General features: G+C 42.3%; 1 protein-coding gene across 1 annotated transcript in view; it reads right to left on the reverse strand.

Annotated features, from left to right (window-relative positions):
• The window catches only part of LOC126162523 (macrophage mannose receptor 1-like), a 49,112-nt gene that overhangs the window by 1,743 nt on the left and 23,504 nt on the right, over nucleotides 1–23,865 (reverse strand). Inside the window, exons 4-5 of the mRNA XM_049919093.1 lie at nucleotides 15,436–15,708; nucleotides 10,552–10,947 (exon numbers count right to left, since the gene is read on the reverse strand). Of these exons, the coding sequence (XP_049775050.1) occupies nucleotides 10,552–10,947; nucleotides 15,436–15,708 (669 nt within the window). The remainder of the gene's footprint in view (nucleotides 1–10,551; nucleotides 10,948–15,435; nucleotides 15,709–23,865) is intronic.

Here is a 23,865-nt window from a genome sequence, read left to right on the forward strand (position 1 = left end):
GCAAGGGGAAACTACAGCCGCAACTTTTCCCGAGGGCATGCAGTTTTACTCTATGGTTAAATGATGATGGCGTCCTCTTGGGTAAAATATTCCGGAGGTAAAATAGTCCCCCATTCGGATCTCCGGGCGGGGACGTCGTTATCAGGAGAAAGAAAACTGGCGTTCTACGGATCGGAGCGTGGAATGTGAGATCCCATAATCAGGCTGGTAGGCTAGAAAATTTAAAAAGCGAAATGGATAGGTTAAAGTTAGATATAGTGGAAATTAGTGAAGTTCGGTGGCAGGAGGACCAAGACTTTTGGTCAGGTGAATACAGGGTTATAAATACAAAATCAAATAGGGGTAATGCAGGAGTAGGTTTAATAAAGAATAAAAAAATAGGAGTGATGGTAAGCTACTACAAACAGTATAGTGAACGCTTTATTGTGGCCAAGATAGACACGAAGCCCATGCCTACTACAGTAGTATAAGTTTAATTATCCAGGTAGTGAAGGGAGACGAAAATTTAATAATCATGGGTGACTGGAATTCAAGAGTAGGAAAAGGGAGAGAAGGAAACATAGTAGGTGAATATGGATTGGGGGTAAGAAATCAAAGTGGAAGCCGCCAGGTAGAATTTTGCACAGAGCATAACTTAATAATAGCTAACACTTGGTTCAAGAAACATAAAAGAAGGTTGTATACATGGAAGAATCCTGGAGATACTAGAAGGTATCGGAAAGATTATATAATGGTAAGACAGAGATTTAGGAACCAGTTTTTAAATTTTAAGACATTTCCAGGTGCAGATGTGGACTCTGACCACAATCTATTGGTTCTGAACTGTAGATTAAAACTGAAGAAACTGCAAAAAGTTGGGAAATTACGGAGATGGGCCCTGGATAAACTGACTAAACCAGAGCTTGTACAGCTTTTCAAGGAGAGCATAAGGGAACAATTGACAGGACTGGGGGAAAGAAATACAGTAGAAGAAGAATGGGTAGCTTTGAGGGATGAAGTAGTGAAGGCAGCAGAGGATGAAGTAAGTAAAAAGACGAGAGTTAGTGGAAATCCAGAGCTAGTCCTGACAAAACTCTACCATCTGGTGAGCAAGAAGTTGTGATACAGGCGAAATAGCCTCAGATTTCAAGAAGAATATAATAATTTCAATCCCAAAAACAGCAGGTGTTGACAGATGTGAAAATTACCGAATTATCAGTTTAGAAAGCCACGGCTGCGAAATACTATCATGAATTCTTTAGAGACGAATGGAAAAACTGGTAGAAGCCGACCTCGGGGAAGATCAGTTTGGATTCCGTAGAAATGTCGGAACACGTGAGGCAATAATGACCCTACGACTTATCTTAGAAAATAGATTAAGGAAAGGAAAACCTACGTTTGTAGCATTTATAGACTTAGAGAAAGCTTTTGACAATGTTGAGTGGAATACTCTCTTTCAAATTCTAAAGGAGGCAGGGGTAAAATACAGGGAGTGAAAGGCAATTTACAATTTGTACAGAAACCAGATGGCAGTTATAAAAGTCGAGGGGCATGAAAAGGAAGCAACGGTTGGGAAGGGAGTGAGACAGGGTTGTAGCCTCTCCCCGATGTTATTCAATCTGTATATTGAGCAAGCAGTAAAGGAAACAAAAGAAAAATTTGGAGTAGGTATTATAATCCATGGAGAAGAAATAAAAACTTTGAGGTTCGCTGATGACATTGTAATTCTGTCAGAGACAGCAAAGGACTTGGAAGAGCAGTTGAACGGAATGGACAGTTTCTTGAAAGGAGGATATAAGATGAACATCAACAAAAGCAAAACGAGGATAATGGAATGTTGTCAAATTAAGTCGGGTGATGCTGAGGGAATTAGATTAGGAAAGTAGTGAAGGAGTTTTGCTATTTGGGGAGCAAGGTAACTGATGATGGTTGAAGTAGAGAGGATATAAAATGTAGACTGGCAGTGACAAGGAAAGCGTTTCTGAAGAAAAGAAATTTGTTAACACGAGTATAGATTTAAGTGTCAGGAAGTCTTTTCTGAAAGTATTTGTGTAGAGTGTAGCCATGTATGGAAGTGAAACATGGACGATGAATAGTTTGGACAAGAAGAGAATAGAAGCTTTCGAAATGTGGTGCTACAGAAGAATGCTGAAGATTAGATGGGTAGATCACATAACTAATGAGGAGGTATGGAATAGAATTGGGGAGTTTGTGGCACAACTTGACAAGAAGAAGGGATCGGTTGGTAGAACATGTTCTGAGGCATCAAGGGATCACCAATTTAGCATTGGAGGGCAGCGTGGAGGGTAAAAATCGTAGAGGGAGACCAAGATATGAATACACTAAGCAGATTCAGAAGGATCTAGGTTGCAGTAAGTACTGGGAGATGAAGAAGCTTGCACAGGGTACAGTAGCATGGAGAGCTGCATCAAACCAGTCTCAGGACTGAAGACCACAACAACAGAGGTCTCTGCCGGATGTTGGCGCCGCGGTCCGATTGCGGAGCGTCCAGCACCATCTAGGCATAAATACTGGACTCGATCCACTTACGGACCATTCTCAGGTAAAGCTTGAAGAAGACAGCGAGTTACGCAATCGAAATATCGTACAAGAACGTCGCGAACGTCCGCCAGAGATCCGATTATTCAAAATGACAACGTAGGCCTCTTTATGAGAAGATTCCGCTGTCGTATCACCTAAATCTCTGCTGTATTTAGGTTGCTATGAAAGTTGTCAACGTATGGGATGATTCAGTGACCTCTGTCTCTAAGTTTTATGGAGCCCGCAGCACCTTGAAAGAGAGGGTGGTTCAGGAGTCCCTACCACTGGGTGTTTATGCAATCCGCAAAGCCTTATACCATATGCAAGATTTTCATATTCTTTCGCCTGTTACGTGCAAGTCTATTAAACCCACAGGAAAAATTAACAGGACCTTTTTGTAGGAAATTTAGTGTAGTTATACTTTATACCGAGGTTCATTTCCGCTGGAGGCCACAGTTTTCGAGTTATTCAAGAAAAACTCGTTTGAAGGTTACTTCTGTACGTATTTCTTGAATAATTCGAAAACGTAGGCCTCTGGCGAAAGTGGATACAAATACAAAATTTAACTGCACTAAATTCCCCACGAAAAGGCCACGTTCGTTTTTTCTGTAGGACTACAAGTTCACGCGTAGCGTGCGAGAGAATATGAAAAGCTAGCATGTGGTATAAGGCTTTGCGGGTTGCATAAAAACCAGTGGTAGGGGCTGCTGAACCACCCTGTATCTATCCTGCCAGTATCTATCCTGCCAATCATGTTACGAAGAGAACATGAATCAGTTTGTAGATCATTTTAGGTATACATTATACGACATGTAGTACACATAGTAGCCACCTCTGGCAGCAACAAGATTGTGGATGATGTGCATGGGTTTCCCAGCAAAACTTCTGCATCGTAGTCTAAACAACTCTGGCAAGCTATGGGCCCGCTAACATCCTCCATAAATGCATTCTCTCCCCATGCGATTTCCATATTTCTAGTGTCCTGAAGGAAGACATTCGTGGTACAGACGAAGAGGTGCACACTTGATTACAATCACGGTTCATGAAAACTTGAAACATTTTTCCTCGAAGGGATTGACCGTCTTGTCTCACAGAAGCATAAATATATTAACAGTTATGGCGAATACTTATGAAATAATAAGTAGTTTACATACCTTTTTCCATCTGTCTCGATTTAATTTGACTGTCGCTCATAGATGAACAACGAAGTCTTTGCTGGCTGGCAAATGATACGAATACACCAACATTGCAACTCTTTGTAAGACAGGCAGATGACATTAGAAAACACCTAAGAGAAGCTCACAACCACTAAAGCAATGAGTAGGAGATTAAATAAATGTATATGGGATAAAATGAATTATTCAGATACTTAAGGGAAACGAACATTTAATAGTCGTGGGGGACTGGAATTCGATAGTAGGAAAAATAAGAAAAAGAAAAGTAGTAGATTAATGTGGACTGGGGAAAGGAATGAAAAAGGAAACCGCCTGCTGGAATTTTGCACAGAGCATAATTTAATCATAGCTAAGTCTTGGTTTAAGTATCATGAAAGAATATTGTATACGTGGAAGAAACCTGGAGACACCACAAGGTTTCAGATGGGTTACATAATGGTAAGACAGAGATTTCAGAGCAGGGTTTTAAACTGTAAGACATTTTCAGGGACAGATGCGGTCTCTGACCAGAATTTATTGGTTATGAACCGCAGATTGAAACTGTAGGAACTGCAAAAAGGTAGAAATTTAAGGAGATGAGACCTGGATGAACTGAAAGAACCAGAGGTTGTAGAGAGTTTCTGAGGGAGTATTATGCAACGACCGACAGAAACAAGGGAAACGAATACAGTAGAAGAAAAATGGGTAGCTTTGAGAATAAAATAGTAAAGGCAGCAGGGGAACAAGTAGGTGAAAAGACAAGGGTTATTACAAATCCTTGGGAATACAAGAGATACTGAATTTAATCGATGAAAGGAGAAAATGTAAAAATGTGAAAAATGAAGTATGCGAAATGGAATACAAGCGTTTCAGATATGAGGTCATAGGAAACGCAAAATCTCTAAGCCGGACTCACTAGAGGACAAATGTAAGGATACAGAGGCATATATCACTAGGAGTAAGGTAGATACTGCCTACAGGAAAATTACAGAGACCTGTGGAAGAAAGAGAACCACCTGTTTTAATATCAAGAGCTCAGATGGAAAACCAGTCCTAAGCGAAGATGGGGAAAGATGAAGGGTGAAAGGAGTATTAGAGGGTCTATACAAGGGCGATGTACTTGAGGGCATTATTATGAAAATGTAAGGGGACGTGGATAAAGATGAGATGGGAGATATAATACTGCATGAAGAATTCGACAGAGCACTGAAATAGTTTTGGAATATATACCGTGTTCAAACATCATGAATTACCTCTAAGAAAACGATTTATTTGACACACAGTCAGCACGGATCCAGAAAGTATCGTTCTTGTGAAACACAACTAGCTCTTTATACTCATGAAGTAATGAGTTCTATCGACAGGGGATGTCAAATTGATTCCATATTTCTATATTTCCAGAAGGCTTTCGACACCGTTACTCACAAGCGTCTTCTAACCAAACTGCGTGCATATGGAATATCGCCTCAGTTGTGCGACTGGATTCGTGATTTCCTGTCAGAAAGGTGACAGTTCATGGTAACAGACGGAAAGTCACCGAGTGAAACGGAAGTAATATCTGGCGTTCCCCAAGCAAGTTTTACAGTCCCTCTATTCTTCCTCATCAATATTAACAACACAGGAGACAATCTGAGTAGCCCTCTTAGATTTTTTGCAGATGATGCTGTCATTTACTGTCTTGTAAAGTCATCAGATGACCAAAACGAATTGAAAAATGATTTAGATGAATTATCTGTATGATGCGAAAAGTGGCACTTGACCCTGAATTAAGAAAAGTGTGAAGTTAATCGCATGAGTACTAAACGAAATTCGCTAAATTTAGAATACGATACAAGTTACAGAAAGCTGAAGGCTGCAAATTGAACTAAATACTTAGGGATTACAATTACAAATAACCTAAATTGGAACTATCGCATAGATAATGTTGTGGGTAGAGCAAACCAAAGACTGCGTGCGATTCATTGGCAGAACACTTAGAAGGTGCAACACGTCTACTAAAGAGACTGCTTACCCCTCGCTTGTTCGCCCTGTTCTGGAGTAATGCTGTGCAGTGTGGGATCCGCATCAGGTGGGACTAATGGATGACATCCAAAAAGATCAAAAAAGGACAGCTCGTTTTGTATTATCCCGAAATAGGGGAGATAGTGTCACAGACATGATACGTGAATTGGAATGGCAATCATTAAAACAAAGGCATTTTTCGTTGAGACGGGATCATCTTATGAAATTTCAATCACCAGTTTTCTACTCCGATTGCGAAAACATTCTGTTGGCGCCCACTTACACAGGAAGTAATGATCATCACGATAAAATAAGAGAAATCAGGGCTCGCACAGAAAAAATTCAGTGCTCGTTTTCCCCGCGCGCCGTTCGAGAGAGGAACGGTAGAGAGACAGCTTGGAGGTGGTTCATTGAACGCTCTGCTAGGCATTTTATTGTGAATAGCAGAGTAATCACGTAGATGTAGATGTAGATGAAGGGCACGGAAGGCAAGCACTGTTAAGAAGGGAGTGAGGGAGGCTTGTCGCCTACATCCGATGTTATTCGTCTGTATACTGAGCAAGCAGCAAAGGAAACAAAAGAAAAGGTTGGAGTGGAAATTGAAGTCCACGGAGATGAAATAAAAATTTCTACATTTGCTGATGACATTGTAATTCTGTCAGAAACAGCAAAGGGCTTGGAAGAGCAGTTGAACGGAATGGGCCGTGTCATGAAAAGAGGATATAAGACGAACATCAACAACAGCAAAACGAGGATAATGGAATGTATTCGAATTAAATCAGGTGATGCTGAGGGAATCTGTTAAGGAAATGAGACTCTTAAAGTAACAGATAAGTTTTCTATTTTGGATGCAAAATAACAGGTGATGGTCGAAGTAGGGAGAATATAAGAGGTACACTGGCGATGGTAGGATAAGCGTTTCTGAAGAAGAGAAATTTTTTAACATAGAGTATAGATTTAAGTGTCAGGGAGTCCTTTATGAAAGTATTTGTATGGAGAGTAGCCATGTATGGAAGTGAAACACGGACAATAAACAGTTCAGACGGAAAGAGAATAGAAGGTTTTGAAATTTGGTGCTACAGAAGAATGCTGAAAATTAGATGTGCAGAACACGTAACTAATGAGGAGGTACCGAATAGAGGCTGGGAGAAGAGAAATTTGGGGCACAACTTGACTAGAAGAATGGATCGGTTTGTCGGACACATTCTGAGGCATCAAGGGATCACCAGTTTAGTACTGGAGGGAAGCGTGGGGGATAAAAATCGTAGAGGAGACCATGAGATGAACACAGTAAGCAGGTTCAGAAGGATGTAGGTTGCATTAGTTACTCTGAGATGAAGTGGCTTGGACTGGATAGAGAAGCATGGAGAGCTGCATCAGACCAATTTTTGGACTGAAGACCTCAACAACAACAACAACGTCAGTTGAAGTGTAGAGAAGGCCATTAACGAGCAAGAGTTCTCAAATGACTTATTTTATATATTACTGTTCCACAATTACGGATTATTTTATACACAGTGTTTCTGGAAAGTAAGTTGAATGATTTTTTTCTGCCAACCCGGAAGGTTGCAGTGCTGCGACTGGTGAGGGAAAAGTTGGTGAGTGGTCTTGGGAAGCAAAACTTTACTTACCGGTTGTCTGCTGGTGATTGCCCAGTGGGAATTGTTCGTAGTGTGTACCTTTGTTCGAGTGACGTATCGGGGAAATCAAAACGCCACGAATCACTGAACACTGACATGCGATTAAATTATAAAAACAAAATGCATAGTGGCACACGAAGGCTTTTCCGAAGCCAAAAGAAGGCAAGCATGGTCCAGTCGAAATTTGTGTCACAGTGACAAACAATCAACGGACAGTTTCACTTGGAAATCGTTGAAAGGCTCCGAAACAGAGGTCTTAACGTCATGGAGGAGATCAGTGGAAAGTGGCAAGTCCATATCGCCTCTATAGTTAGCGAGTTTCTGTCCAGGCACGGTATGGCAACGCTGCCCCAGCCGTCATACATTTCCGTTAGGGCACCAGTGGAATTCTTTTTGTTTCCCTGAATAATCAAAAGGTTAAAGAGCCGTCATTTTAGGACGGTAGATGCCGCGAAATCCGCTGTTACGAGGTGTTTGAAGGAAGTTCCCGTCTACGCGTTCCAGTGGAGTCTATCAGAGCTGGCAGTATCGTTGGAAAAAGTGAATTGACGCCAAATGGTGCTGCTTTGAAGAGTATTAAACGTTTGTTCATTTATTTTTGTTCTGTAAGGATTTATTCAACCTATTTTGGAGACAAATCTTAAATTAATGCTTCGTAATTTTTCGTAAGTGCCATCTGATTCCAATTTTCCACATTACTTCCCGTAATATTCAGCTGTCAGTTGTACAACAAAGTCTTGACTGTTGATACACTAGGTGATCAAAAGTATCCGGACACCTGGCTGAAAACGACTTACAACTTCGTTGCGTCCTCCATCGGTAATGCTGGAATTCAATATGATGTTGGCCCAATCTTAGCGTTGATGCCAGCGTCCCCCGCAGGCCTAGGTTCAGTCACGTGCTAGAAGGTTTCTTGGGGAATGGCAGCCCATTCTTCACTGAGTGCTGCCCTGAGGGAAGCGTCGATGTCGGTCGGTGAGCCCTGACACGAAGTCGGCGTTCCAAGACATCCCAAAGGTGTTGTATAGGATTCATGTCAGGGCTCTGTACAGGACAATCCATTACAGGGTTGTTATTGTCTTGTAACCACTTCGCCACAGGCCATGCATTATGAAAAGGTGCTCTATCGTGTTGAAAGATGCAGTCGCCGGCAGTGCTATTCAACACTGGGAAGCAAGAAGATGCTTAAAACATCAGTGTAGGCCTGTGGTGTGATAGTGCCACGCAAAACAACAAGGGGTGCAAGACCCTTCCATGAAAAGCAGGACCAAACCTCAAACCACCGCCTCCGAATTTTACTGTTGGCACTATACAAGCTGGCAGTTGACCTTCACCGGACATATGCCATACCCACACCCTGCCATCGGACCGCCACATTGTGTACCGTGATTCATCACTCCCCACAACGTTTTTCCACTATTCAATCGTCCAATGTTTACACTCCTTACACCAAGCTAGGCGTCGTTTGTCATTTACCGGCGTGATGTTTGGCTTATGAGCAGCTGCTCGACCATGAAATCCAAGTTTTATCACCTATCGCCTAGCTGTCATAGTACTTGCAGTGGATCCTGATGCAGTTTGGAATTCCTGTGTGATGGTCTGGATAGATGACTGCGTATTACACATTACGAACCTCTTCAAATGTCGGCAGTCTCTAACAGAAGAGGTCAGCTTGTGCGCTTTTGTGCTGTACGAGTCCCTTCACGTTTCAGCTTCACTATCAGATCGGAAAGAGTGGACCAACGGATGTTTAGGACTGTGGAAATCTCACGTACAGACAAATGACTCAAGTGACTCCTGATCACCTTACGACGTCCGAAGTCTGCGAGTTCCGCGGAGCGCCCCATTCTGCTCTCACCATGTCTAATGACTACTGAGGTAGCTGGTACGTGGCAATAGGTGGTAGCACAATGCAACTAATATGAAAAACGTATGTTTTTGGGGTGTCCGAAAACTTTTGATCATATAGTGTGTATGCCAGATATACACTCTCTGATCCAAAGGATCCGCATGCTCCGATATAATGCAGTAGATGTCACGAGAGGTGGGAGTATTTTGTCGTCAGTAGAGTTGCAGGAACAGCAGAACGCGTCCGTCAAGAGAGCTCAGCAGCTTCGAATGTGGGCTAGTCATTGGATGTCACCTCAGTAACGAAGTCATCAGAGATATTTGAATGCTTGTAAAGCTGCTCAAGTCGGCTGTCGGTGATGTGATTGTGAAGTAGAAACGCAAGGGAGCAACCAGAGCTGAACCCCGACCAAGCAGACCTCATGTCCAGACGGACAGAGACCGTCCAGAACTGCAGAAGGAAGCTGTAAAAATCGCGTGAAGTCAGTGGAAGGAATCACAGGTGAAATCCTGAGTGCTAGCAACAGTAAAGCTAGCGAAATGATAGTCTGTAGCGACTTACAAAGAATAGGGTAGTATGGTCGTGCAGCTCGTCATATGCCTCACATTCCTCTAGTTTGTTTTAGTCGACACTTGATGTGGTGTAATGAGCGACGTCTTTAGGCTGTGTATGACGGGAGTCGATTTGGAGTGATGATTCATGCCATACACTGTGGCAATCACGTGGAAGGGTTTTGGTTTTTCGAATGACTGGAGAACGTAACCTGCCGTGATATGTAGTGAGGGCGAAGAGTGAAGCACTAAGGAGATGGTGTTACGGTATGGGGGCTGTAGTTAGGGTGTTGTCTCTTTATTGCGTTAATCATCATTTCGGGAAGTGGCAGCATTGGAAATGGAAATTTCTGGAAGTTGTAATGGCGCCTCTGACCACGACGTTGTGCACCCAAGAAACCAACATCACCATCTTTATTGACCTAAAAGCGGAAGGATATCAACACATATTGCAGCATTGTGTACTGCATACACTAGAGAAGCATTTCGTAGACCATGATGGCATGTCACAAATCACCATCTGCTGGGAAATGGTTTCTGGACAAGAACATCCCTCAGATCGTCTGCACTGTCCAGAGTCCTGACCTGAACCCAATGAAGCTCGTTTGGGGTGAGTGAAAAACTAGACTTCGCTCCAGACACAAGCGTGCAACCATTTCTGTTTCGGTTCTTGAGAAAGAACAAGTACCACTCCTACACAGGTATCACACAGCTGATGAAAGTGCCCTAACAGAGTTCAAGCCATCTTAAAGGCAAAGGAAGGACACAACCCACATTATTGCCAACTGACTGGTGCCAGAGTACTTTTGATCAGAGCCATTCAGAGGTGTGCTTACCCGCATCAGTGACAAAGACTCCCTCGGTGTGTGCGTCGGAGAGGCCGACCAGCATTTGGCCGGCGTCAACGGGCACGTGCCGCAGCAGCGCCTCGGTGGCGGCCGCGGTGTCCGGCACGAAGAGGCGCGCCCCCTGGGCGGCGCACGCGGCGGCGGCGGCGGCGCGCGCCCGCAGGTCCCCGGCGTCGCTGAGCCGCACGAAGGAGCCCGCCGCGGGCAGCAGCGTGTAGCCGGGGGGCGGCGCCGAGCGCAGCCGCCGCTCGCACAGGAACGGCGCGTCCACGTCGCAGCCCAGGTCGTTCATCTGGCCTTTAGCGTTCAGCGTCACGCAGTTTTCTCTACCCCCCACATCGTTCGGCTCACCGCTGCTCCAGTTCAGGTAATGCGCTGGATGCCCTGCTCAGGAACGCACCACGACAGATCCCGTTAAAACCTGCATTTTATTAGTTGTCCATTAGCAATAGCTTTTGCTTCTACATGTATTGTACGCACTGCTAGAAACAGAAAGTGTTACATCACTCAACTTTCTCATGTTGAGAAATCAGACGGAGCGATCTATTCACTTGATAAAAACATTCAAAATTACCTAACAAGCTGTTTAAGGAGGATCTTCAACGATTAGAACATGTCCAGCTAATGCAAATAGATGTGCTACAGTGCATTTTATTGTCTACTGTGATTTTTATGACGTAACAGTTATCTGTGAGTGCTGCGTATATGGACGTGGCCTGTACACATGGTGCTTTTAGATTTTAAATATTTTATTTATGATAAATATTTGTGTAAAGTGCTACATTTCATCCACTAACATGAGAACCTGGCATGAGATTATAACTCAACATAATACGAAAATTTTTGAAGACATGAAGATAGGTGCAAAGCCTGTCAAATCCGGTTGTTGTAAATAAACAAATACGAGTATTTGTGTGGTCTTGGTTTTAGAAAATTTTCACCAATAAAGTGTTACATCACGAAGCATTTACGCAGAAGAGCAAAAGAAACTGATAAACCTGCCTAATAACGAGTAGAGCCCCCCCTCGCACGCAACACCGCGTGGTAAGGACTTGACAAATGTCTGAAGTAGTGGAGGAGGGAACTGACACTATGAATCCTGCAGGACTGTCCACAAATACGTAAGAGTGCCAGGGCGTGGAGATCTCTTCTGAACAGCACATTGCAAGGCATCCCAGATATGGTCAGTAATGTTCATCTCTGAGAAATTTGGTGGCCAGCGGAAGTCTTTAAACACAGAAGAGTGTTCCTGGAGCCACTCTGTAGCAATTCTGGACGTGTGGGGTATCGCATTGTCCTGCTGGAAATGCCCCCAGTCTGTCGGCAGGTGAAATGGTTCGAATGGCTCTAAGTACTATGGGACTTGACGTCTGAGGTCATCAGTCCCATAGACTTAGAACTACTTAAACCTAACTAATCTAAAGACATCACACACATCCATGCCCGAGGCATGATTCGAACCTGGGACCATAGCAGCAGCGCGGTTCCGGACTGTACCGCCTAGAACCGCTCGTCCATATCGGCCGGCTGATGCAGGTGATTAGACAGGATGTTTACGTATGCGGCACCTGTTAGAGCCGTAATGAGACATATCAGGGGTCCCACACCACACCAGCTGCATACGCCCCATACCATTACAGAGGCTCCACCAGCCTGAACAATCCCCTGATAACATGCAGGGTCCATCGTTAATGAGGTTGTCTCCATACCCGTACACGTTCATACGTTCGATAAAATATGAATGGAGACATGACCAGGCAACATTTCCAGTCGTCAAGAGTCCAGTGTCGGTGTTGATGGGCCCCGGCGAGGCGTAAAACTTTGCGTCGTGCAGTTATCAAGGGTACAGAGTGGGCTTTCGGCTCTGAAAGTTCATATTGAAGATGATTCTTTGAGTAGGTCGCACGCTGACACTTGGTGATGATGGTCCGGCATTGAAATCTGCAACAATTTGCGGAAGGGTTGAACTTCTGTCACGTTGAACGATTCTTCTCAGTCGTCGTTGGTCCCGTTCTTGCAGCATCTTTTTCCAGCGGCAGCGATGTCGGGGATTTGAAGTTTTACCGGATCCCTGATATTCACGGTACCATCGTGAAATGGTCGTAAGGGAAAATCCGCACTTCGTCGCTGGCAATAAGACCACGTTCAGACTCACTCACATCTTGATAACCTACCACTGTAGCAGCAGTAACCGATCTAACAACTGCGCCAAATTTACGTAGGCATACGACCATCTCTTACGGGGGCTTTCTTTTTTTCTCAGGCAGTATACTTACATCACTGGTCGTCAAACTACGGCCCGCGAGCCGCTTGCAGCCCCTGACTAGTATACGTACAGTGCGCGGTTTTCAACCGTCATTTTGTAAGTTCAGGTCATAACCTATCAGCTAAAAGCCAAATCAAAAACCATCAACCGACGTTAAGAAGTACTCAAGAATATACCGTTCCTGCTCAATAACAAACAAAAATAGTTAAAGGGCCAGCAATATTTAAATATATTTAAATATGTGCTTATTCTTAAACAGACGTTGGTGAATTCGGCCGTGAGCTAAGTAAAACTGGAAGCTTACTTCAGGGGCAGGCGGTTAAGTTAGTTAGTTAGCTACATGTTCCACTGATCGTTTGAACGATCATTTTGTCGAAATCATGTGGAACGAGTCAGTAACAGGATACGTATACATGTTTAGTGTTAACATCAATGAATACATTACTTTTTAGTCCTATTCATGCAGATACATTTAAAAACGAGGGTTTTTTCCCACGGGTTTTCCCTAGTAAACAGAAATTCATCCATGAAACACAAGCAGTTATTAACTAGGAATGATTTCAGTTTACATTTAAAACTTGCTTTGCTACTTATCGGACTTGTTATGTTATTGGGAAAATGATCAAACGTTTGTTCACCTACACACTGAACTATTTTTCTGAGACGCTGACAGTTTTAATAGTAGGTTAATAAAGGTAATTTTTTCCTATAGTATTTTAGGTATGTACATTGCTGTTCTGGTGGACTGTTTATGGCGATTTTCATATGTATTGGGACGGTGCAGTTAAAATGCCTAACTCCTTGAAGAGGTACCTGCATAACGGGCGAACACCAGATTTTATTCCTACTACCCACTTGTGTGCAATAAGTACTTTCTTTCTAAGTGACGAGTTACCCCGGAATAATATTCCGTAAGACATTATTGAGTGGAATGTGAAAACTATGTCAGGCGATTAATTAGTTTCTTTCCAAGACTAACAGCTGTACTAGGAGCTAAAGTAGCTGAACTTAACTGTTTGAAAAGCTCAGTTTTTCATCAATATGTACATCCAAAAATTTGAAGCATTCTACCTTATTTACTGATTACTGCCTTGTACATCAATATTTGGTATAACTATTTGTTTACAGAACTGAATAGAGCGTGTTTTCTTTTTCAAAATCTAGCTGGCAGTCCATTTTCTAAGGATCACTTCATAATTCCTTGGCGAACACCATTAAGAATCTCTTCTGTTGCTTTCTCTGTGATGAGATTTATTATAAGATTAGTATCGTCTCCAATTGCGCCAGTTCTGCTTGTTGGATGGTAAGTTTTTGAAGGTCAGTCTCTCCCTCCCTCCCTCCCCCCCCCCCCTCTCTCTCTCTCTCTCTCTCTCTCTCTCTCTATATATATATATATATATATATATATATATATATATATATATTATTGGTGTGTGTGTGACCTTCAAAATCTTACCATCCATCAAGCAGAATTGGTGCAATTGGAGACGATACTAATCTTATAATAAATCTCATGTTTATGTGTGACAGATTGGACCCAAAATTGAGCTCTGAGGGGCCTCTCTTTTTTATTTCACCCCAGTCAATAAAATATAGCACACTTCCAAAAATGTGCATATTATTCAGGAGATTTTAATGCATTCTGTAAGTACGATTCAAATCAGTTCTGCATAGAGCCCACAATTACATTAACCTTCAATTTTTCTAAGAGTGTAACATGATATACACAATTAAACTCCTTGGAAAGATCGCAAACAGTACCAGCTGGCAGTTTTTAATTATTAAAGTTTGTAATATCTGGCGGATGAATGTATGAATAACATTCTCGTCGAGCAATCCTTTTCGAATCCCAACTATATGCTAAGTAAAGTGTTTCTATTTAAGAGAAGTCTCTTGAGTACATTACTTTTCCGAGTACTTTGGAAAAAAATGACAGTAACGAAACTGGACGATAATTATTCAAGTCTTTCTTTGTACCTTTCCTGTAACGAAATTTAACAGGTGCATATTTTAAACTGTCTGGAAAAATTTCCTGTACCAGTGATGCATTAGATATATCACAAAGGACATTACTAAAAAGAGTTCGAATAAGATTTCAGAATTCTATTCACTATATGAGGATCTTTTTAGAATTTTTTTACTCCTACTAATTTCAGTGAAGGATGATGGTGCTGCTTCCAGTTACTTAAAACTTTGTCGAATGACTTTTTAATATATTCTGTTTCTTCATCAACTCATCCGTCTAAATCTAATTTTGCTGCTACATTTACAAAGTGACTGTCAGAAGTACTCGCCACTTGCAGACTATCAATCATGACATTGCCATTTAGTTTAATTGATACAGCCTCTTATAACTGACTGATTGTCATTCATTTGAGAATATACCGTATTGTTTGAAGTAGCATGAGTCCTGTAACATCTTTCCTACCATAACCAAGCACCTGGCTGAGGGACTTTTAGTATTACAAGACGGAGCTATTCTTCAGCAACACGTCAATGGGCCTAACTCTATGTTTGGTATTTCCTGACTGAAGTTAGCATGTGGCGATTCAAATATTCTAAAGCCAGATATAAGGCTCTGAAAAGGAGTTTGGGAAAAGACTGACCTTCTATGTCCACGAAGATTCCTTCAGAAAGCACATCAGTGAGTCCGATGAAATACTGGTCGACGTAACGCTCTTTGAAGGGGCTCTTGGTGAGCAGATTGACACTCTCTTCGTCGACGGACACGAACAAGGTGGCGTCGAAAGCCTCGCAGGCGTTGCGGGCCTGGTGCCACGACTGGCAGGCTCGGGAAAACTTGACCAGTGAGCGTGGAGGCAGGAACAGGAAGCCGTCGCTGTCGTGTCGTCGAGCTGGCAGGCCGCTGTCGCTCCCTGCTGCGGACATCACATCGCTGTGGTTACCATTAGCTCTTCTAGAAACAATAATACCATTGTCCATCTCATCAACACCACAAGAAAACTGCAAATACAATAGCCGGTACTACAGTTGGAGTCACGAACGATAGCGGTGAAGTTTAGACTTCGGCGCATATACGTCACGCTTCCTCCGATAGCCAATGAGTGTTCAGTTGTGTTATCAGCACTCTACTGTGAATACTGTTGCCAATGAAAGCATTAAACGTAATCGTAGCTAGTTATTCAGTGAATTTTTAGTCCCTTGGAAGCGTCTTGCTACGGTTGACGGTGATGGTTACCGACAAATTCTGCACAAGCAAGCGATAAATATAATTTGCAGTACAGGGTGATTCAAAAAAACGTTTACAAACAGCCATGTCACATCGGGCATACAGTAAGAATAATAGTGATCAGTACTCACAGAGAAACTGTGGATCGCAAAGGTCGTCTGGAACTACTAAATGTTTTTGCAATTACTTGGTCTCATGCTACAAATGGTTGCCCACTACAGGAAATGCTCTACGTTTTGGCAGATCTGACATGGACGCTGCATTGAAAGGCGCACCCTCTCAAAGGTACCTGGTGTATCTCGAACACATCCTTCTGGCACATTCTGCCCAATATGTCCTCCAGCGATGTAACAGGTATTTCATACACAAGGTCCTTCAGATACCCCCAAGAGAAAAGATCGATTAGGTCCGACGGGTGATCGCGGTGGCCATCAGACTGCCCCACCGCGACCAATCCAGCGGCCGCAAGAGGTTGATTACAGCTGTGCACTCACTTGTCTGCTGAAATGCGTGGCGGCTCCGCCGTGCTGAAATCGAACACAAGCGAGTTGTAGTGGAACTGCGTGCTTATGGAATATCGTCTCAGTTATGAGACTGGCTTCGTAGTTTGCTGTCGGAGAGGTCACACTTCGTAGTAATTGACGGAAAGTCGTCTAGTAAGACAGAACTGATTCCTGGCGTTCCTTGAGATAGTGTTATAGGCCCTTTGCTGTTCCTTATTTATATAAACGATTTGGGAGGCAAGCAGAGCAGGCCTCTTAGGTTGTTTGCAGATGACGCTGTCGTTTATCGACTAATGAAGTGATCGGAAGATCAAAACAAATTGCAAAACGATTTAGAAAAGGTATCTGTATGTTGCGAAAATTGGCAATTCACCCTAAATAATGAAAAGTGTGAGGTCATTCACATGAGTGTTAATAGGAAACCGTTAAACTTCGGTTACACGGTAAATCAGTTAAATCTAAAGGCCATAAATTCAACTAGTTAACTAGGAATTACATTTACAAACGACTAAAACTGCAAGGAACACATAGAAAATGTTGTGAGGAAGGCTACCGAAGACTTCGTTTTATTGGCTGGACACTTAGAAAATGTAATAGGCCTACTAAACAGACTGCCTTCAGTACGTTTGCCCGTCCTCTTTTAGAATATTGCTGCGTGTTGTGGAATCCTTAACAGATAGGATTGACGGAGTACATAGAAAAGTTCAAAGAAGAGGAGCACGTTTTGAATTATCGCGAAGTGGGGAGAGAGTGTCACTGAAATGATACAGGATTTGGAATGGACATCATTAAAGCAAAGGCGTTTTTCGTTGCGGAGGAATATTCTCACGAAATTCCAGTCACCAACTTTCGCCTACGAATGCGAAAATATTTTGCTGACGCCGATACACATAGGGAGAAACAATCACCATGATAAAATAAGGTTAATCAGAGCTCGTACGAGAAGATAGAAATGTTCGTTCTTTCCGCGCACTATACGAGATTAGAATAACAGAATTGTGAAAGTGGTTCGATGAACCCTCTGCCAGGCACTTAAATGTGTTTGCAGAGTATCAAAGTAGATGTAGATGCAGGTTAGAACATCATTCATTATGTCCGACAGAACCTCTCGCAGTAATACGAGATACTTAACGACCACTAAGTCAGTGCGGGATAATGCACGGCCCAATCAAACTGTTTCCAACGACGCCAGTCCACACGTTAACGGCAAATTTGCGTTGTGAGGCATGCATACGTATAGCATCTGGGTTCACATCCGCTCACGTGTACATGTTGTGAACACCCTCGATGAAGCTTCGGTCTGCAGCGAGTTCCTGCAGAAGCCCCGGCGCAAATCCCATGCGCTTGTTTTGGTCCTCCGGTTGCAATGCCTGGACGCATTGGAAATGAAACGGATGCAGTCATCCGACGTGTACAATGCACCATACCCAGTGCTTGGGGAACGTACAATAAGCTTCACAAGAACGTGTACGCTATAATTTTAAATGTAACGTGCACAGCGACATCTCTGGTAGTGGTCACGAATCTGCACTTAGTGCGCTTTTGCACAGTGTGTAGATAAGCAGTGTGAGAATTGAATGTTTTGTTTTCTTGGTTGCAGTTTAAAATGAGTGCAAAATATCTGAAGCGTCACACAACAGTGTTCCTTGTGAATCATCCGAAGGGATCAAAACTTTCATATGGAGTTGCTACTAAAATTATTAGAAACTCGAAGACATTCATTGGGAAATGAATCAAACGATATTTAGAAGTTGGAAATGTGGATGCTTTAGTGGAGAGAGGGCTAACGTGCACGAGGACAAGAGTTCAGGACAATGAGTTCGTTTTCTTACTTTGAGTCAGGGCCAAATAAAACTGCAGTGGAAAGGAAATCATATGTCTAGATCCGAAACATCGCAGCCGTCTCTGTAGAGTGTGCGAACAAGACAATGGGGTGTCCACGATGGACTGGCCTGCAATGTCTCCGGATGCAAATCCGATCGCAAATGTTTGGTCTCATATTAAGATGAAGCTTAAAGGAAAGCCAATGTGTACTTTGAAATAGCTGTCGTATAAAAACAGGACGATATGGAGATCGTTACCGAGAGAATATGCAAAAAATCTCCTGAAAAGCATGCCAAAAAGATGCCATGCTATAATCGATAATGGCGGCGATTGGATTAACTATTAAGTAATTGTGCAGTTAATAAGAACATGCATTTTCAAGTAAACATTTATTTACAATAGTGCCTTAGTTCATGCAGATAACGGCGTACACTTTCTTGTGGAAATGAGTGTAAGTGGTGCGGGATGTACGTCACGTACTTATAGGCGCATCCTGCACCCTTTCGAGGTCCCTTTCTTCCGGCACACCTGTCAGCGTTGTTCGTTGGCGATAAGGATCCAGCTTCTGCGCATGGAACGAACCAGTTTCGCACAAACGGCGATACAGGGTGGGGAATAATATGTTGCACAGCACCGTTCTATCGGGATATTTTACACGATACAATCACGCTGCTTCTCGTCAACTGCAGTTGGCCGCACTATAAATCAAATGACTCTCAGACATTTTCTGCTGCCTTTAGGTAGCCATGTTACGCCCAACACTTCGACGGAGTGAATGGTGACGATCTCCGTGCGATCCGACCGCGTGTCTGTAGCAACACTCTCTCGTGGCGTTTGCGACCCCCGGTTCCTATGTGATCAGAGGCACTTGTACTATACTCGATATGCCATGTCATATTGTAAATGTTTCTTGAATCGCCCTTTGTATACGATTTTTTCAAGCCTGCCACCTGGCTGCAAAACAGAGCAAGCTGCGATTTTAGGAGACTGGTTTTCCCCTGGAGAAAAAGACGATCCGTTCTGTCTGCCGTGGACACGCGCATGCGCAGTAGGAGAGGTGTATGCATGTATGCGATTACCGCCGCCTTTGCATACAACCGCTAACAATGCAATCCCCGTCCGTGTCTCGAGCTGTACAAACTGCCATCGTTCGTGGATAGGACTGTAATTTTTTATCTCCGGTACCATTACCTGAACCACCACAAAAATAACGTTCTGACAATGACTTCATCACTATCAGGGTACCTCGTGTCCAAAGCCAGTATTACACGACAACCTAACGTGTACAATTCAGGTGTGGGTGGTCTGCCACCTAGATCACAAAGGGTGAAGCTGCGATTTAAGCAGACTGGCTATCCTCCGGACAGAAATAGGTACTGTTGTCTGCCGTGGATCTGCGCATGTGCAGTAGAAGAGGTGTATGCATGCATGCGCAAAATGCAGGTTTTCGAGCGGGCATTCTGCTTGTTATTGATTTCACTTGTGATCAGCAGACGAGAAGTGCGCCAGCTCATGAGGACTCGAGCCTATTGTGCGAGGTATTCTACAAATTTCTCAGTACATAATTTTTTTACAAATACAGTAATAAAACCAACGAAAATTCTCTTTTTTGTATTGCCTTCGACAAAAGATGTACGTATAACGATAGCTTCTTATTGTAAAAATCCAATGAAGCAATGAACGTATAATCGTGCTCATTAAGGCATACAGCAAGTAAAAATGTTTATATAATCCTATAGATACTCTGTACCATTCTAAGGCATGTCTACAAATGTGTGACTGAGTTGATATGTTTTACGCAAATGCTCGCAGAGAATTTTACTTTCGATATGTATACGCGCCAACTTAAGTGGTGAAAATACTGCACTTGTTTGTTTTGACTGCATCTTTTTTATTATTTATGAATGGCAAGAAGGACAGAGTTAAGAGAATAGCAGCGAGAGAGAGAGAGTAGCTCTGCCGGCCGCGACCAGCGAGGACTATAAAAGCCGTTTTTCATCATTGTGATCCTGTTATTGTAAAACAGCTTCCTTCACTACTTTGACACTCGCGCGAATCCAATGATGTACGATCGGCAGCAGCTTTTCAAACAAAAAGCACTTCCAAGTTCCTAAATGGCTGTGGATTTTCGGGCTTCAACCGCTTCGTTAACAGGGACTATATATCCCTGCCTTCGCCCGTTCTTCCCAAAAAAGGTCGAACCCAACTCCTACTCCTTGGGCACTGTCACGGTAAATGATACATAAATAATTGCATTATCCTTGTCTAAAATTCTGTGAAACGTAAACATAGATAATCGTTTGATTGTATCAGCATTGCAGTAAAACGAACACTTAAGTCCATAAATCTGCATAATCGTAACGAAATTCCATTCTAGCTGCGCAAGATAACTGCATAGTAAGTACGAACCTAGACCTCCCAAAGGTTCCAATATGAGTAAATAGCAGTTTAACATAGGAATCAACTTTCACACTCTACGATGTTCCGCAGTTCCGAATATGGACACTTGGAGCGCTGGTGTAGACTTACACGTTAGGTAAGCAATATCTCTGCGCCACTTTCTTGAATACCAGCACAAATAACAAACCTAGCAGCCACCCTGTGACTGATAACATAGAAAAAATAATATGACAGCAAACGGAGTACCAAAATACTCTCCCACTTCATACACGTTCGCATAGAGCTGTCTGTATTTATTATGTATCATGATTACGGGAAACGTGCCAGGCAACAACGATGAGCCCACACCTTCAAAGAGCACACAGGTCGCTTTGGAGCACTGTAGATTGGTGCAGAACTGTTACTCGGCGTTCGGGCGATCCTCCACCTCTGACGTACGTCTTGGCATTGTAGTGTTACATATCCGTCACTCGGTCTTATGGAAGAGGAAGATGAGTCAACGTGCAGGCGTGAAAGAATGGAAGAAACAGGTTATCGTATGTGGGCATGCCCACGTCCACACCGTGCATCAATCCCATTGTGAAGGACTGTTTGAAATAGAAAATGAAACATAAAAATTGATATCTCCGCAGTTCGTTAGCTCTGCTTGATCAAATCATCAGTGGGTGCCCTCATCTGGCTATGGTGGCAATTCGATAAGGAAGAGAGACCACAAGCTTTCCCAAGCTTGTGGACTCTCGTCCTCATCGAACTGCCACCATTATCAAGGCTAGAAAGGGCGTTCCACGGTGTTAGCGCGAATTCTTCTAGGTCGTGGTGTGCTTACGAACTTAGTGCACTCACGAAGCCCGAAAAACACCACGTTGTCTTTCATTTAAGGCCAATGCGATGTCTCCCAAAGGTTTAAAATGCATATTTGTGTAAAGTGACGATAGTTCGTAGATTTTGTTATTACTTTGCACTTGTCAAAACGTGTATAAGTCCCATATACCGAGCGCTAACCCTGAGAGAAATAAATTGATGCTGTCTCAGTAAATACAGGCGGCTCTATAACCTTCAGTTCCCAAGTAGCAAAACAGCTAATATTTGATGAAACAGAACGTTCTAGTAATGTCAGTGTTTACCGGTTGCTATTGCTTTTCTCGACATCTGATCCACTGAAATATAGCTACATATATTATCGTCAAGTTGTCAATTACTTTCAAATGAGTAAGGTTTTAGTGCGCAGTTTAATTTAATCTGTCAAAGGGGAAATTTGATACAACGTCTACTCATTTTAACTGCACTTGTAGAAAGAGCTCGTCAAGGATTGCAGTAATGAAGTTTAACACAGTGTGCTCACCAACTGAAAGGCGTATGGTAGTTAGCGTCAATGAAGATTGTGTGCAAGTAATCTGGACTTGAACATAAAGTCCCCGGCACGGTCCTAGAGGTAACAGGCCATTAAGTCCCAATAATGACATTGTCCGTACGGGGACGATCTGCAACGTCACTAGCCAAGATCGCTAAAAAATCATTTTTTTGGATGATTGTTTTGGAGAGAGTTATGCTGTCATCATCGGATCTGCAGGAGGATGAACAGAAATTAAAAGGAAAACTATTTTGGAATCATTATATAGTAACTCAATAAATTGTCTTGTAATACAACCTGTGGAATTATAAGACCCTTTTTGCTTTAAAATATTACAACATATTGTTCACCAGTGTTGCAAGTCACTTCACATTGCATATACACTTCCCACTATCATGAAGATCACTACGAATCGGCATGTCAAATGTAAAATCTCTATACAGACATAAACATAGCCGTGTTGTACTGATTGAAAGTGTTCATGTTCACCGCCAGGTGGCGAGTGACTGGAAAGTGATGTAAACACAACGACTGCCAAGTCTGTTCACCAGATGGCTGACAGGTGGTTGTGGCGATTGACCGGTTTATCATCCTGTACACAGTATAAAGCATAGGTACATAATTCCGTATAATTGTTAATACATTACTAAGAACTATTTTTATTTACGTTGTTATATAATCCAAATCAGAGAAATATAGAAACTCTATGTATAATTAAAATACATAATTTTGAGAAATTTTGCAGGACTAACGTATTTATGACATATATTAGAGAACGAAAAAAATTATTAATCTCTCACGATGTTAAATGTAGACAAGAACTTAAAAGGAAGTTATCTTCAGCTTTGGATATCAGTATTGTGGTGTAGTCCGTGTCTTGTTTGTAATTTACGTATGATGCCCATAGCCATGTTTCGGATTTTCTCAGCATAATGGATAGACAATATAGGCTTTTTATTTAAAAAAAAAACGTGCTAAACATAAAATATTATAAATTGATCTACATTAGAAAACTGTAACGAGTCTTATATAATTTTAACCATAGTAATACCATGTTCATCTAAATCGCGTACGTCGCCCGATGTCTACGTTACTCTGTGCGCACGTGAGTTGAACGACAATGATCAAGATATGTCTCATAAAAACAGAAAAGTTAAAATGATGTTTATTCAGAATTTACAAAAAATAACATAAACATAAGTAGCAGTACATCGAAATACAGGAGAAATATTAAGAACAATGTAGTCCTTCAAAAGATTACACTGTCCTTTCAAAGGCTGTTTAATAACTTTAATGTATCAAATTCAATAATTCCAAAGAATTATGGCATATTTTTCAAAAAACTATAGGGTTGTAGATGTGTTAAGGGTCGTCTATCGATATAGTTTAAATCAAGACAAACATACGACTGTTCTCTTCATTTACGTCTTACATGCAAGAGAAATCATCATGTGCAAAGAACGGTCTTAATGGTTTATGTAGCACACCTGTGTTTCTCATTATATATGAATACGTTGCACAAGATCTCGATGGACTTAAGTGATTGCCATCGGAAAGCAACTCAACTGAGTAACCTAGACATCGGGTGATGTATGCAATGTTGCAATGTAGCTTAACATCGTATTACTATAGCTGAAATGATTAAGAAACTGGTACACTTACCTAATTTCAAATGTTCAAATGTGTTTGAATTCCTAAGGGACCAGACCGTTGAGGTCATCGGTCCCTAGACTTACGAACTACTTAAATTAATTTACGCCAAGAACAA

Source organism: Schistocerca cancellata, chromosome 2 (genome assembly GCF_023864275.1).
Source record: "Schistocerca cancellata isolate TAMUIC-IGC-003103 chromosome 2, iqSchCanc2.1, whole genome shotgun sequence".
Lineage (NCBI taxonomy): Eukaryota > Metazoa > Arthropoda > Insecta > Orthoptera > Acrididae > Schistocerca > Schistocerca cancellata.